Genomic DNA, 16,270 nt, shown 5'->3' on the forward strand with positions numbered 1-16,270 from the left:
CCGCTTACCAATTTAGGGTTGTCATTTTTACTGGGTTTTGGGTCTCTGAGTATTTTTTTACTAACTTGCCAACTCAGAAGACTTAAATAATTCAAGCAGAATTTTTAGAATTCATCCTGAGGATAGAACAGGTTATGTGGTCTACGAAACTGCTACAAATGGAAAACATGTTATCTTACTCATTCCTGTATCCTAGCATTGATAGTGTTTAACACAGAACACATCCTTTGTGCCTATTTGTTGAAATTATCACAAACTCAAGATTTTGGGGGAAGCTGAATTTTGCATGGCTTGCATTATTCCCCATAACATATGGGTTTAGATGCTTTTAGGCAGGAAATATACTTTTTTTGGGGGTACTGGGGTTTGAACTCAGGGCCTACACTTTGAGCCATTTCACCAGCCCCCTTTTTTGTGAAGGGGTTTTTCAAGATAGGGTCTTGCGAACTATTTGCCCAGGCTGGCTTCAAATTGTGATCCTCCTGATCTCTGCCTCCTGAGTAGCTAGGATTACAGATGTGAGCCACCAGTGCCCAACAGGAATATACTTTTTGTTTTCTATTTTTCTGTGCTGGGATGGAACCTAGTGCCTCTAGCACGCTAGGCAAGCACTCTACCACTGAGCTACGTCCCTGAGAATATATTCTTCAGTTGTCTACTTCTCTGTTATCTGACAAATTTGTTACTATATAGCTTCCAGAAGTATTTAAACTCCCAAGCTTGGTCTATTAAACAGAACTGTATAAAGGTAGGAGATGAGAAGGAGAACCTAGATGGATGACTTGAAAGGAAATCCACATGTACTTACCTGCTGGTGATTAGGAAAATGTTCCATGGCTTTGAGCAGCAAATGGGTCACATCAGCCAGGAGTCGGACAGGCATTCCTGCAGCAAGATCCTGCTTGGTTAAGTTAAATACACAGGCGCTTGCAGCCAGTTGCACTGGCAAATTCATTGGGTGATTTCTCATCCCAGTCACCACAAGCTGGAAAAAAAAAAATCAGTCCACTTAATTCATCTTATAAATATAAACCCTCTTCACAGAGCAACAAAGAAGTCATAGAACAATTCCAAAGAAGTATCAAGTATCTTTCCCAGCCTCATGTGCAAAGAGCCTAGGGCATTATCAGTTACTCACAAATAGCTCCTGCCTACCTGGTCAAAGTAAGCATCCAGTTGTTCATGTCTAGAGGTTTTTCTGTAAAGCAAATTAAACTTCTCTACACATGTACTCACTTTTGTATAGCTGAGACTATATAGTGCCATATAGTTTCCATATAGTTATATGGAAAGCAGTGAATAAATGTTCACTGACTTGAATTGAATGAATCAGTAGCAAACTTCACTCTCAATTCCCAACCTTCCCTTCTTTGAAAACACTGCTGAAGTTAGAGTACAATAAAATCCATTCACTTCCCCCTGGCTTAAACAACTATTCTTCACCTTTCTTCACTCCCCAAATCCCCCAAATCCTCTCCTTTTCTCACTACCAGCTGAAAACCTCACTTTCAACTAGACTAAGAAAACTGAAAAGACCAGGCACCATGGTATATGCCTATAATCCCAGTTCTCAGGAGGCAAACATCTGGAGGATCTTGGTTTGAGGCCAGCTCAGGCAAAAAGTTAGTGACAACCCCATCTCAACCAATAAGCCAGCATGGTGGTGTGCTCCTGTGATCTCAGCTATGCAGGAGGTATAGAAGGATCAGATGTAGTCTGAGGCTTGCCCAAGGCAAAAATGTGAGGCCCCACCAGAAAAAATAACTAAATCAAAAAGGGCTGGGGGTGTGATTCAAGTGATAAAGCACCTGACCAGTAAGTGTAAGGCCCCAGTACTGAAAAAAAAAAAAAAAAGAAGAAGAAAAGAGGGAGGAAGGGAGGGGGAGAGAGAGAGAGAAGAAAGAAAGAGGGAGGAAGGAAGGAAGAAAACTGAATCAACCAGAAAAGAACTTCAGGTTCTGGCTACCCCAAATATGCCCCTGCCACCATCCAGACAGAGATATACATATGCCACCTTCTTGCAGATACCACAAAGTCTTTGTAGATTCCTCTTTTTTCTATTATCACATTATCATCATACTGGGGATACATTGTTTACAAAAGGGCTTACAATATATCTTAGTCAAGTTCACCCCCTCCTCCCTAGACTGATTCCTCTCTAAAGCTGATCCTACCATATATGTGCCAGCTCATTCCCTTCTTATCTACTCAGGATATCACTTCAGCTGTTCTCTTACTCTCATATCAATTTTTTATTCTCTATTAGCTCACTGGCATATAAAAAAGCTATTATTTCCCCATCTTAAAAAACAAGGTATTGGGAGGCAGAGATTGGGATATCACGCTTGTCCTTCAAAAGCTAAGTGGTTAAAACACCTTCAATGGGAAATAATATGGATCATTTACAAAAGTGTAGGAGGTTCATTACGCTCATGGGAAAGTTGGAATTCTAATATTGTATTTCTAAAAAGACTAAGTGGGAAGCAATATGAAGTTAATATACAGTACAATATATTGATTCTAGTTATATACTTCCATTTCTACCACAGATGGCAATAAAATATCACAGTGTTCACTGGTTTTAGGTAGTTAAATATGCCCTAGAAAGCATTTATATTACTTAATGAGACTACAAAACTTCAATAACACTATGCAACTGTCAGATCATCAATCCCATTAAAAATAAGAATCAAAGATTAAAAGAAAATTTACTTACAAAATCATCATCTACCAGGGAGACAATTTGAAAATTTTCATAACCAGTTTCTTATTCTTACCTTTAAAATTTCTGGCTTTGTTTTTTCCATTACATGTGTCAGGCTAAAAAGGTGAAACAGAGCTTCTCGGACAAAAAATGCCCGTTCGCTATACCGCTTCAATGCTTCTGCAATCTGAGTTTCATTGGCTTCTCCTGATACCTTTGAACATAACCAAAAGATTAACATCCAGAATTCTTTTTTTTTTTTTTTGTGGTACTGGGGTTTGAACTCAGGGCCTACACATTGAGCCATTCCACCAGCCCTTTTTTGTGATGGGTTTTTTTTCAACATAGGGTCTTGCAAACAATTTGCCTGGGCTGACTTTGAACTTTGATCCTCCTGATCTCTGCCTCCTAAGTAGCTAGGATTACAGGGGTGAGCCACCAGCACCCGGCCAGAATTCTTTCCAAACCTCTAACTTTCTCTGTCTAAACATCAGTTGTAAAGATGGTATCCAGCATAGTTATGTAGGACTTGAAATTAAGGCGAATGATTACTTTCCAATTCATCCAGAATAGTCATCCTAAAGAAATATGTATTAACTAGGCTCAAAACCTAGTGTAAGCCTATCAGTAAAATTTTTATACTGCACCTAAAATAAGTGTTAATTGTAAGACATTTAACACTATTTATAAAGCCTTACTGCCGCTTAAGATAAACCCTTTCCCCTAGCTAACAATGTTACAGCTACACTGACCTATTTTTTTTCTGATCAATAAGCCAACCTCTTTCTCAGCAAAAGGTCACTACAAGCCAGGCTACTTGGAAGGTTGAGATTGGGGGGGACTGCAATTCAAAGCCAGCTCAGGCAAATAGTTCTTGAGATCCCCATCTCCAAAACAACCAGAGCAAAATGGACTGGAAGTGTGGGTCAAGTAGTAGAGTACCTGCTTTGCAAGCACAAAGCTCTGAGTTCAAACACCAGTCCCCCCCTCCCCCCAAAAAAAACCCACTACATATATTTCAATGTCCACTCTAACTGAAACCCTCCATTCTCTACTTGCCTAATTTCTACTTGTTCTTCCTAACCCAAGTTAAACACTTCTTTAGAGACCTTCCCTGACCCACTGATCTAAATCAGGCCCTCCCAAAAAACTTCTTTTATGGCTATTCTAATAATCTTTCTACTAGTGTAACCCATTCTACACTGTACCCAAACATGTAGAATTATGCTTAGCTCAGAATAAGCATTCAATGAGTACTCATCAAATAAATTTATTAATTTCTCCAGATTTACCAAGCTCTTTAAGAGGTTCTATGAAAAATTAAGTCCACCTAGGAATTTTCCATTTACAAAGGTTAATATACTTATGTTAAACCATGGTTCAGACATCAATGGGTAACCAAATATAGTTGATGCAAAATGGCACTTTATAAAGGTAATCCAACTAATAAATGAAAAAGAAATGACTAAAATATCACCATAATCCCCAAAGAATTAACAGATCTAGTAGGTACTGAATACTAATAACTGCTGACATCAAAGAAAGAGAACTAGACACTAAGTATCTCTCAATGAAAGAGCACAACATATAAGGGTCCTGCCAAAAGGATCATAACCTCCAAATACAGGTACCAATTTGCATAAAATACAAAGAGAGAGACATAGAAATATGGATGATAAGTATACTTAATCAACAAAATTTGGAGTGAGGGAAACTCTCAAAAGGATTGGATTCTTCTAGACAAGTTTTAAGAAAAAGAAAGGGATGAAGAAGGAACCTATAAGACATAAAGAAGAAAACCAGGACTGTAAAGTAGGCACAGTGTGTTTGTGTGGGGGGGGCGGTGACTAATGGGAGGGGGAAGGTGAACTAAGGAGATTAAGGTGATAGTGTATGGTAGATGGACTTCACATACCTATATGAAACAGAACTAGAAAACCTCTTGCAATTGCTTTAAGTGGGGTGGGGAGGAGGCTGAGGGGGAAAGGTTATGGGGACAATGTAACTAATGTGCGATACAAATCTAATCAGAATTGTCACTATGACACCCCCCCCCCCGTGTCATGACTATATCCTAATAAAAATTTATTTAAAAAAAAGATATACCAAAAATATTTAAATGTGCAAGATTAACTGAGTGCCTAGAGACAAACAGTTGGGTTATAAAACTATAAAGAAATGCAAGGACATAATGACTACCAAAATCAGGACAAAGGTTGCTTTTGTGGAGAAGGAGGAAGTTGTGCTCAGGATAGGGCTCACAGAAGAGCTTTGGGGTAGCTGGCAAAGTTCCCTGAGTAACAGTCTCAAGTGGGCTTACCTTATTTTCATTCGTTAAGCTATTATTATTTATTGTCTTTGAATCTGCTTTTTTTTTTTTTTACAGTAAGGTAAAAAATATAAGCAAAAATGTCACAGATAACCTTATTAAGGGAAAAAATTTAATCTTTTCTGGCAATCACATTATATAAGGTGACACAAAAATAAATACTTTGTGGATTTGTGTGTGTGTGTGTTACTGGAGCTTGAACTCATGGCCTCACACTTGCTGCTTGCTAGGCAGGCACTCTACCACTTGAGCCACCTCACCAGCCCTTAAAAATAATCAAATATTTAAGCTCACCAATTACATTTTATAATATTCATATTGGAAAATGCAGCTTTGAGGAAAGTAAAGGATATGTCAGAGATAACATTTCAACCTTTGATATGATATTTTACAAAGGTCTAAAGCAAATTAAATGGGCTGGAGGCAAGGCTCAAGTAGTAGCAAGCAAGAGACCCTGAGATCAATCCCTAGTACTGCCATAAATAAATTAATAAATCTGAACTACACTACATTAGTGATGTATGCCAAGTGACAACGGTGCATCTTGAGAATTTTTAGATTGTAAAAATAAACACTGGAAGTTCTTTACAAAATGCATCTTAAAGTTTTATTTAATATACATATATAAATTGATTATTTTTTAAACTACATAATCACATAAAAAAGCAATTGCTAGCTGAGGGCTGGTGACTCACACCTGTATCCCAGCTACTTGGGAGGCTGAGATCAGAAGAATAGAAGTTGAAGGCTAGTCTGGGCATATATTTCACAAGATCCCGTCTTCAAAATAGTTAGAGCTGGGGCTGGTGGAGTGGTTCAAGTGGTAGAGTGCCTGCCTATCAAGTGTGAAGCCCCGAGTTCAAAGCCCAATACCATCAATAAAATAAAACATAAAATAAATCAGGGCAAAACTGGATAGAGGTGTGGCTCAAGTGAGTACCTGCTTTGCAAGCATGAAGCCCTGAGTTCAAAGTCCAACCCCAGCAAAAAAAAAAAAAAAAGAGTTACTGAACAATAGAAAGTTTTAATTTGTTCAGTTCTTTTTGACTCGTCCTGAACTTTTTCTTTTCTTTCTTTTTTTTGTGGTACTGGGGCTTGAACTCAGGGCCTACACATTGAGCCACTGCACCAACCCTTTTGGTGATGGGTATTTTCAAGATAGTGTCTCACAAGCTATTTGCCTGGGCTGGCTTCAAACCCAGAGATTCTCCTGTTCTCTGCCTTCTGAGTAGCTAGGATAACAGGTGTGAAACACCAGCGCCCAGCCTCAACTTTTTCTTACAGATTCAGAAAGACAGTGAAATGTAAAACGAAAAAGACTGTAAAGAAAAACTTACAATGATAATCTCATTTTTTTATTTATTGGCAGCACTTGGGTTTGAACTCAGGGCCTAATGCTTGCTAGACAGGCACTCTACCACTTGAGCCACTCCATCATCTGGATAATCTAATTTAGACTTCATTTACTTATATATGGTTGGCTTTAACCATTTTATAAATTTCTTTTTTAAGATTATATGAAATACATCCTCCAGTTACATTTGAATATAAAATTAGAGAACTTTTTGTTTGGTATGTTCAATACTCTAAATCAATTTCATTGCCTGTCTGCTTTATTTGATAATAAACACTTTCTAGTCAGTGACAAACCCTCAAATCAAGCAATCTGAAGATGGAATAAGCTTCTTCAATTCAATAAATTTCATTTACTTGATCAAAAAAACAAGGGCTGGCCATGGTGGTACACACCTGTCATCCTAGCTATGTGGAAAGTAGAGAAGAAGAATGACAGTCCAAGACTGGCCCAAGGCAAAAGGTGATACCCTATCTGAAAAATAAACTAAAGCAAAAATGGCCAACGGCATGGCTCAAAGTGGTGGAGTGCCTGCAAGGCCCTAAGTTTAAACCCCAGTATTGCCAAATAAACAAAAATCAAGTGTCTGTATGTATTAGATTTACAAATAGTTTAAAATAGAGGAAATCATCCTTAACTTCTATATTAAGCTTTATTTAATGTATGGATTAAAATTTATACTCTGTGTTACTGGGATAAATTTAGGGCCTCAAGCAAGCACACTAAGTATGCACTCTACTTCTGAGCTACATCCCTCCCTCCCTAGTCTTCTTCTTCTTCTTTTTTTTTTTTTTTTTGGTGAGACAAGGTCTCACTATATTGCCCAAGTTGGCCTGGCTTGAACTCCTGGGCTTGCCTTAGCTTCTGGGAATAACGGCACATGTTATCATACCATGAAGACAAATCTTCTTTTTTGTTTTGTTTTGTTATGGTGCTGGGGATTGAACCCATGGCCTCATATGTACTGCCAAGCTACACCCCCAATTCCAAATTTTCTTTTTTGGTGGTACTGGAGTTTGAACTCAGGACATCATGCTTGTTAGACTGGCACTCTACCACTTAAGCCATGCCCCCAGCCCTTTTTTGTGTCTGATATTTTGAGATAGGTTCTCTCAAACTATTTTCCTCAGCCTGGCTTCTATCCTCCTGATCTCTGCCTCCTGAGTAGCTAGAATTACAGGCATGAGCCACCAGGATCAGTCAGCATTTTTTTTACAGTACTCTATATACAACTCTACTGCACTGGATTGAAGCTATTTTTAAATGTGTTTCTCTCCTCTCCACTAGACTAGATTTGTTCAAGTAGGAATATTAACTCAGACATCTTTAAAAAGTATTTCGTGGGCTGGCAGAGTGGCTCAAGTGGTAAGAGTGCCTGCCTGCCTAGCAAACATGAGGCCCTGAATTCAAACTCCAGTGCCAAAAAAAAAAAAAGTACTTTGTAAACATTTGTTTTTTTTTAAGACTGGGGGCATCACTCAAGTGGCAGCCCCATTACCAAAAAAAAAAAGGGTGGGGAGTCTTAAGTTCAAGGGAAAGGTTTAAGATAAAGATACAAATTTAGGAGTAATCAACACATAAATTTCAGGACTGAGGCATGGAACACTTCAGTAGTCAAAAGCCTGAAAGATGTGGGGTAAAAAAAATTATAAAAGAAATTGAGACTGAGCAACACAAAAAATAGGGAAAAAATTTTAAAAATAAGTGTAATATTCTGGAAGCTAAGTTTAAAAAAAAGCCTTTCAAGGAGGAAGGCAAAATCAATTGTGTCAAATACCACTTTAGGTCAAATAAGATAAAGACTGAGAATTAACATTGGATTTAGCAGATTTCCCATGATTTTTAGGAGCTAAGAGCCATAGTTTGGTGCATAAAGTGAACCTGGGAATGAGGTGGTAACAAATATAAGAATTCTAGTGGAAAATAGACGCTTCAGGAAAACTAATGGTGACAGAAGAAAAAATTGTGTGGGGAAATAGTGATGACAGAGTTGGAAATTCTATGGTCAGAAAACCAGCAGTGGTGGTATTAGAAACTGAGAGAAGGACAGAACTAAAATAGTCCACTAGAGGCAGTGAGGTGCAATGGAAAGGACACAGGCTTCATAATCAAAGTCCAAGGCAGGAGCTAATACCAGCTGGCTTTTACCCTTAAGAAAGCCATTTCCTTGTTTCAGCAATTATTTCTTTGGGCATTTTTTTTTCTGTCCTTTTTTCTCCTTTGAAAATTTCAATTTGCATAAATCTTAGACCTTTCAATTTGTCTCAGATTTTACTGATGCTTTTTTCATTCCCCAGTCATTTTTCTCTGAGTTTAATTTTAGTTTCTATTGCTTAAAGTTAACTAATATTTTCTTCTCTATTGTCTAATGTGCCATTAATCCCATTGAGTGGGGGCTGGGATGTACCTTGGTGGTACAGCACTTGCCTAGCCTGCATGAGGACCTGGGTTCGATCCCAGCACAAAAAAAAAAAAAAAAAAATCCCATTGAGTGTATTTTTCATATGACATTGTAGTTTTTATCTCTAAAAGTTTGATTTGTTTTCCATGCTGCTAATTAACATATTCTTCCACCTTTTTCTTTTTTTTTTTTGGTGGTACTGGGGGGCTTCAACTCAAGGCCTATACCTTAAGCCACTCCACCAGCCCTTTTTTGTGATGGGTTTTTTCAATAGGGTATTGTGAACTATTTGCCCAGCTGGCTTCAAAATGAGATTCTCCTGAGTAGTTAGGATTACAGTCGTGAGCCACCAGTGCTCAGCTCTTCCAGCTTCTTGAGGGTATGGAATACAATTTTAATAACTGCTTTAATGTCCTTGTCTACTAATTCTATCATATATGTCATTTCTGAGTCAATTTTATTGATAAATTCTCTCCATTATATCTTTAAAAAACAAAGAAAAAAGCCATTTCCTCTGTGACTCCCTCACAGAGTCAATGGGCCAAATAAGTAATGCACATGAAAGTGCAATAAGCACATCATTTATTCTTAGAACCACCCACCCCATATAAATACTATGGAATTATACTATTTCTTGCTTGTTTTTTAGTATGGCCTAAAAAACAGAGACACATAAAGCCAAAAAGTCAATCTAAACTAATTTAAAGCATCAGAACACATTACTGAGATAATCACTTCAGACAAGGTTTCCATCAACTATGCCAAATTGGGCAATTTTAAAATAGGAGATGTAGTAATCTCAGCTCTACTCCTTTATCAAGTTTTATTATTTTCCAGCCTTCAAATCAGTAGTCAAAAAAATACATTAAAAGGAGCACCAACTTTTGTACATATTTGAATCAAGGACAAAGTGCCAATGACTTTTATTTTTTAAAGATAATTTAAAACAGTGATTTATAACTTTTGTTTAAACATAGCATTCACCTAGGTAGCTTTAAAAAATACTGATGCCAGGTCCCACCTCCCTTCCTGTCACACAGGCCTTTACATATATCATTCCCTGTGCCTGGATTGGTCTTTGTCAAGTTAACCTACCCTTAGGATCTTCACTTGTTCACTTTTTCTTCAGAGAAACCTTAAATTAAGTCAGGTCGCTCTGCTAAACATTCCCACATATAGCATTATGTATTCCCAAGATTCTTAGATGCTGCAGTTTAAAATAAAAGTAAATGTAAACTGGACACTGGTGGCTCACGCCTGTAATCCTAGCTACTCAGGAGGCAGAGATTAGGAGGATCACAAAGTCAGCCTGGGCAAATAGTTCCAGAGATCCTATCTCAAAAAACCACCTTCTCACAAAAAAGGGCTGGTGGAGTGGCCCAAGGTATAGGCCCTGAGTTCAAAACCCATTACCACACAAAACAAAAGTAAGTATAAATAAATATAACTTTATAAATATATTTGTAATCATATCACCACCACTCCCATTAGATTTATCTTCCACAGAGGCAGATCCTTGAGTCCCAAGCAGTACCAAATTCAAATGAAGCTAAATTTTAACCCTTAGATGTGAGATCCCTTGCGAAAAGAAAATAATTACAATTTCTTTAGTGGAGATCTCAGAGAACTTGATTTCCCATTAGGTATTCAATTCAACAATGGGTATCCCTAGTTTCAGTGAAGTGATCCATTAGAAAAGTTATGTTTAAACATTTCAAGAGTTGGCAGTACAGCACCTGCCTAACAAGTACAAGGCCTTGAGTTTAAACCCCAGTACCATCCCCGCCCCGCAAATACTTTAAAATATCTAAATATCATCATTAACAAGATCTACTGCATATCTGAAACTAACTATGCAACTTGCACCATTTACAATTATTCATCTTCAGAAGAACTTGGTGATGCTATCTATTTTACAAATAAGGAAAAGGAAACTCAAAAAAGTTACACTGTAGTTTGCTCTGGGTCATAAAGCAACAAAACTGGGCTTTTAATTAGGATTCTGACCCTAAAGTAAGCCTGCTAAACAAGCTGTATTTCATGAACATATTTCATATATTAGACATTCATCTTAATATAGTCTTATGCTACTAAAATATGGTCACTCAGACAAAATAATACATTTTAAAGTCTAACCTTCAAATGTCCTTCGCCAGTGAGGAATTCAGAGTAGCCAGCATCAGTGGCCAGCAAACCTACAAACTGCATGCTGGGCCTTTGTTGTATAAAGGCTTCAACAGCTTTGTCTGTCACATGCTTTCTCCCAGAAACATCTAAGGAGATGAGATTTGGTAGGATGTCCTTTTGTTCTAGTAAGCGAAGAGCTATGTCTGATGTAAACTGTTTATCATCTGAGATGTCAAGATGATTCAGATGTTTTAGTTCCCGAACAACATCTAGTATCTGGGTAGTTGTCATTTTTAAACATTTCAAGTGGTGCATGGTTAGAGATTTGAGTCGGTCTTTGCAGGCCAGGAGAGCAGTGATGTCTGTGATGGAGGTATTAGAAATATCGAGGCTCTCTAATCTTGGCAATGAGGCAACTTCAGCCAGGTCTTCATTGTAAAAGAGAACATTGGTGATGCTTAGAGCTCGAAGACCAGAAAGCTGGCTAAAGCACCGCTCATAAGGATCCTCCAGGGAGAGAGTTAATGAGTTCAGCACTAAGCACTGTAGATTTTGCTGGATCCACTTGTTACTGCCAAGACCACTGATAATGTCTGTGATGGTGATGTCAGCATTTACACCTGTGGCATCAAGTTCCACTAACTTGTGGTGGCAGAAGGCTTTCCGAAAAGCAACAGCAGAGATCTTTGCTTTTCGAATGCAAGCTCGCTTTAAGCGCATCTGGTTGCCCCTGAAAATTCCCACAGTTCCATCATTCAGCAGACCTGGGGAAAAACAAGTAACACTAACTTTAAAAACAGATAAAGAATAGCTAAAATTTCCATCATACTTTACATTTCCAAAGTGCTCCTGTGTAATAGTATCTCATGTGATATTCATAATTCAGTGAGAGGAGGCTATTATTATCTACAATTTGCAAGTGAGTAAAGTGGGGTTTAGAAAGTGGCTGTCCAAGATTGGTGGAGTGGCTCAAGTGATAAACCACCTATCTAGCAAGCATGAGGCCCTGAGTTCAAACCATAGTACTACCAAAAACAAAAACAAAAACAAAAACAATTCGAGATTATGAAACTAGGCTGATTGCCAGTAATCTCAGCTTCTCAGGAAGCAGAAATCAGGAGAAGCACAGTTCAAAGCCAGCATAGGGAAATAGTTCGTGAGACCCTATCTCGAAAAAAACCAACACAAAACAGGGCTGGTGGAGTGGCTCAAGGTGTAGGCCTTGAGTTCAAGTCCTAGTACCACACACACACACAAAAAAGAAAAGATTATGAAATTAGCAAGTGGCACAGTCAGGACTGTGGTAGACAATACTGGTATCTACAAACACCGATGAGGCTATGTGCTAGTTCTACCCAATGGGTGACAGGCTGAATCATCTGAGAAACAATGCGTGAGTTTCCATGTTATCTTCTCCTGCTATGGTAAACAAGAAGGCTTCAAATTCTAGACAGTACAGCTTTATGAAGGCTGAGCCTCTATCAATCTGGATACTATGGTGACCATGAAACAGAACCTTCTATGGACTTACAGAGTTTGTGTGAAGGTATTTGATTTGTTACCAATACATTTCTAGCCTATCCTTTAAATTTATAATATGTCATTATACAAATACACATACACACAATCTACTTGGCACACAAATAATGCCTATAATTCATTATTAAACCACTAGCCAAATCTGAAATCTTATAGCTCCCCCTTTCAGATGAATGCAAATAAAGTGGACACAGTAACCTTCTGAGGTAGTCTTCAAACAACAGGAAAAAATTAATGAAAAAAGCCTACTCCCCCCAACAAAAAAAATCCAAAGACAATAGGATACCTACTGGACTCATTGGAGTACCTAAAAGAGAAAGAGGGTAGTGCTAAAAAATTACTTGAAATAATATCGGCAAAAAAAAAAAAAAAGTTAACTGTATAGATTGAATAAGATGAGTGAATACCAAACAAAATAAAACCGAAGAAAGTCAAGGGGCTAGGGGGTATGGCTCAAGTAGTAAAGCATCTACTAGCAAACACAAGCCTCTGACAGAGAGGGAGGGAGGGAAGGAAGGAAGGAAGGAGAAGGAAAAGGAAAAGGAAAAAGATAGTTGAAATAAATTTTTTAAGCAAAAAAGAGAAATGATAAAAGAAGGAAATGGTAAAGAGAAACACTGGTAAGTCCTGTCGGAGTGGCTCAAGTGGTAAAGCACCTACTTAGCAAGTACTAAGCCCTGAGTTCAAACCCCGGTACTGAAAAAAAAAAAAAGAAAAGAAAAGAAAAACATGGGTAAATAGCATGTTTATTTTATTATTTATTATGTAAATAGATGTCCCTCATCTCTTGAGTTTTCTTAACTATGTTTGATTGTAGAAGCAAAATTAAAAATGTTTGAAATGGTTCTAAAATGTACATAGACAACTTAAGACAATTATAACCAAGAGAAAGTAAAGGGATATAGAGGGAGATAAGGTTTCTACACTTTATTCAGACTGGTAACATGATGAAGAGTACACTGTTATATGTTATCTACAAGAAGCTCACTTCAAATATTATAGAAACAAGTTGAAAATAACAGAAAAAATAAAAGAATAGAAGATACATCATGTAAACATTAAACAAAGCAGGCATGGATATATTAATATCATATAAAGTATAATGCAGAGCAAAGAAACGAAACAAAGAAAGACATTATATAATGATGAAAGGTTAATATTAAATGTGTGTACACCAAAAAAATCTGCAAAATATGTGAACAGAAACTGACAGAACTGAAAGGAAAAATATAGGGGGGGGTAAGAAAGGGGGTAGGGGTAAGCGGGGAGAAATGACCCAAACATTATATGCACATATGAATAAAATAAAAATTAAAAAAAAAGAAAGGAAAAATATATAAACCTACTACTACACGTAGTTGGAGACATAACATTCCTCTTTCAACAGGACAGAACCACACAAAAAACCAGCAAAGACAGAAGAACTCAATACTATTCACTAACAGGACCCAATTGACATTTATACAACAATTCCCCAAACAATAGCAGAACACACATTCTTCTCAAGTGCTCTAAAATAAATGTAAACAAATTTAAAATAACTTATATTATACAGAATGTATTTTCTAACACAATGGAGTCTCAAATTAAAAATCAATAATTAAAAAAATGTAGAATTAACACCAATTCTGCACAATCTTTTTCAGAAAACAGAAGACAAGGAAATCTTCCTCATTTGTTTTATGAAGCCAATAGTACCCTAATACCAAAACCAGATAAGGACAGAATAAAAGAAGAAAATTTATCAATATCCATCATGAATGTAAATTTAAAAATCCTTAACAATACATAAAAAAGAATTTTATACCATGACCAAATTGTGTTTACTCCAGGGATGCAAGGCTGGGTCAATATTTGAAAATCAATTTAATCCATCATTTTAATAGGCAAAGGAAGAAAAATCATATGATCATATCAATCAATATAGGAAAGACCTTTGACAAAATTCAATACCAATTAATGATTTTAAAAATAAATCATAGGATAAATGGATAGTGGGAACTTTTGAAATTTGGTAAGTTTAACACAAAAATCTACAGCTAACATTACACTTGATGAAAGATTGAATCCTTTTTCTCCAAGACAAGGAACAAGCAAACACATCTGTTCTTACCACTCTTCAATATGGTGCAAGCTCTAGACAATGAACTCGAGCAATAAAAGGAAATACAAGGCATACAAATAAAAAAGAAAAAGGTCTCTACTTGCAGATGACATGATTATCTATAGATACAGAAAAAGTATTTAATAAAATTCAGTACCCATTCATGACAAAGTACAAATTCCAAGGAATGTATCAAAACCCAAAAATACAGCTGCTGTAACTAAGTAAACTCAGCAAAGTTGCAGAAAACAAGATGAACATACAAAACTAATTGTGCTTTTTCATACTAGCAATGAATGCATGGACACAAAAATTCAAAATACACATAGGACTTAGAATCAGCAGGATGCCAGTGATACTAGCTACTCAGGAGGCAGAAATCAGAAGGATCTTTGTTCAAAGCCGGCTCAGGCAAATAGTTCGAGAAACCCTATCTCAAAAAACCTTTCACAAAAACAGGGCTGGTGGAGTGACTCAAGGTGAAGACCCCCAGTACCACAAAAAAAAAAAAAAAAGAGAGAGAGAGATTTAGAATCAGTTGGTCAGGGGCAATGGTTCGAGCCTACTCAGGAGGCAAAGTTAGGGACAATCATGGCTCAAGGCCAGTCTGGGCAAAAAGTAAGCACGACTCCATCTTACCAACAAGCCTGCTGTGGGAGAGGCATAGGTAGGAGGATCATAGTCTGAGGCTGGGTGTGGGCAAAAATGCTAGACCCTACCTGAAAAAAATAACTAAAGCAAACATATACACACATATACATATTAAAACTACTCAAAAGGAATGGTATCTTAGGTGTAAATCTAATAAACCATGTATACATCTGGTTATGTTAAAAACTATAAAACATTGATGAAAGAAACCAAAGAATTTCTAAACAGAGACACAAGATGCTCATAGAAACTCAACACACACACACACTCAAAAAAAAAAAAAGAAATTCTACAGAGTAAAGATAACAATTTTTTCTAAATTGACATGCAGGTTTAATCCAATTCCTATTCAAATACAAGGGAGATTTTTAATAGATATATTCTCAAAAGTATGTGGAAAGGGAAAGGAACTTAACAAGTTTGAGAATGAATAGGACTGGAGTCATAGTTCAGTGATAAAATGCTTACCTGGCAAGCCATGGGTTCAATCCAGGGAGGGAGGGAGGGAAGACCAGAGGAGGGAAGGGAGGGAGGGAGGGAGGGAGGAAAAAAAAGAAGACAGTGAGAAGAATCTACTCAATTTCAAGAATGATTATTATGTAACTACAGTAATCAAGACTATGTGGTATTGACGAGGGGACAGACATGCACAGTTATAGAACAGAATAGAGAATCTAGAAATAAAGCCATAGAAACACACCAAACTGAGTTTTGACAAAAAGATGAAAGCAACTGAAATTGAGAAAGGAAGCATTTCAATGAATGGATGTTACAGCAGTTGGACACCCACAAGTAAAACAATAAAAGCTAGTGGAGCAACTCAAATGGTAAAGCACCAGCCTAGTAAGCATGAAGCTAAGTTTAAAAACCAGTACTATCAAAAAAAAAAAAAAAAAAAAAAATTCCTTCTCAAGCCAGGTGCCAGTGGCTTATGCCTATAATCCTAGCTACTTGGGAGGCTGAAATCACAAGGTTCATGGTTCCAGGCCATCCCAGGCAAATAGTTCCCAAGACCCCAGGTCCAAAATAACTAGAGCAAAATAGACTGGAGGTGTGGCTCA

General features: G+C 37.2%; 1 protein-coding gene across 1 annotated transcript in view; it reads right to left on the reverse strand.

Moving 5' to 3' along the window:
• Zyg11b (zyg-11 family member B, cell cycle regulator) overlaps window positions 1-16,270 on the reverse strand; it is a 65,659-nt gene that overhangs the window by 32,094 nt on the left and 17,295 nt on the right. The window contains exons 3-5 of the mRNA XM_074080115.1: window positions 10,925-11,679; window positions 2,778-2,918; window positions 809-985 (exon numbers count right to left, since the gene is read on the reverse strand). Of these exons, the coding sequence (XP_073936216.1) occupies window positions 809-985; window positions 2,778-2,918; window positions 10,925-11,679 (1,073 nt within the window). The remainder of the gene's footprint in view (window positions 1-808; window positions 986-2,777; window positions 2,919-10,924; window positions 11,680-16,270) is intronic.

Source organism: Castor canadensis, chromosome 7, assembly GCF_047511655.1.
Source record: "Castor canadensis chromosome 7, mCasCan1.hap1v2, whole genome shotgun sequence".
Classification (NCBI taxonomy): Eukaryota; Metazoa; Chordata; class Mammalia; order Rodentia; family Castoridae; genus Castor; species Castor canadensis.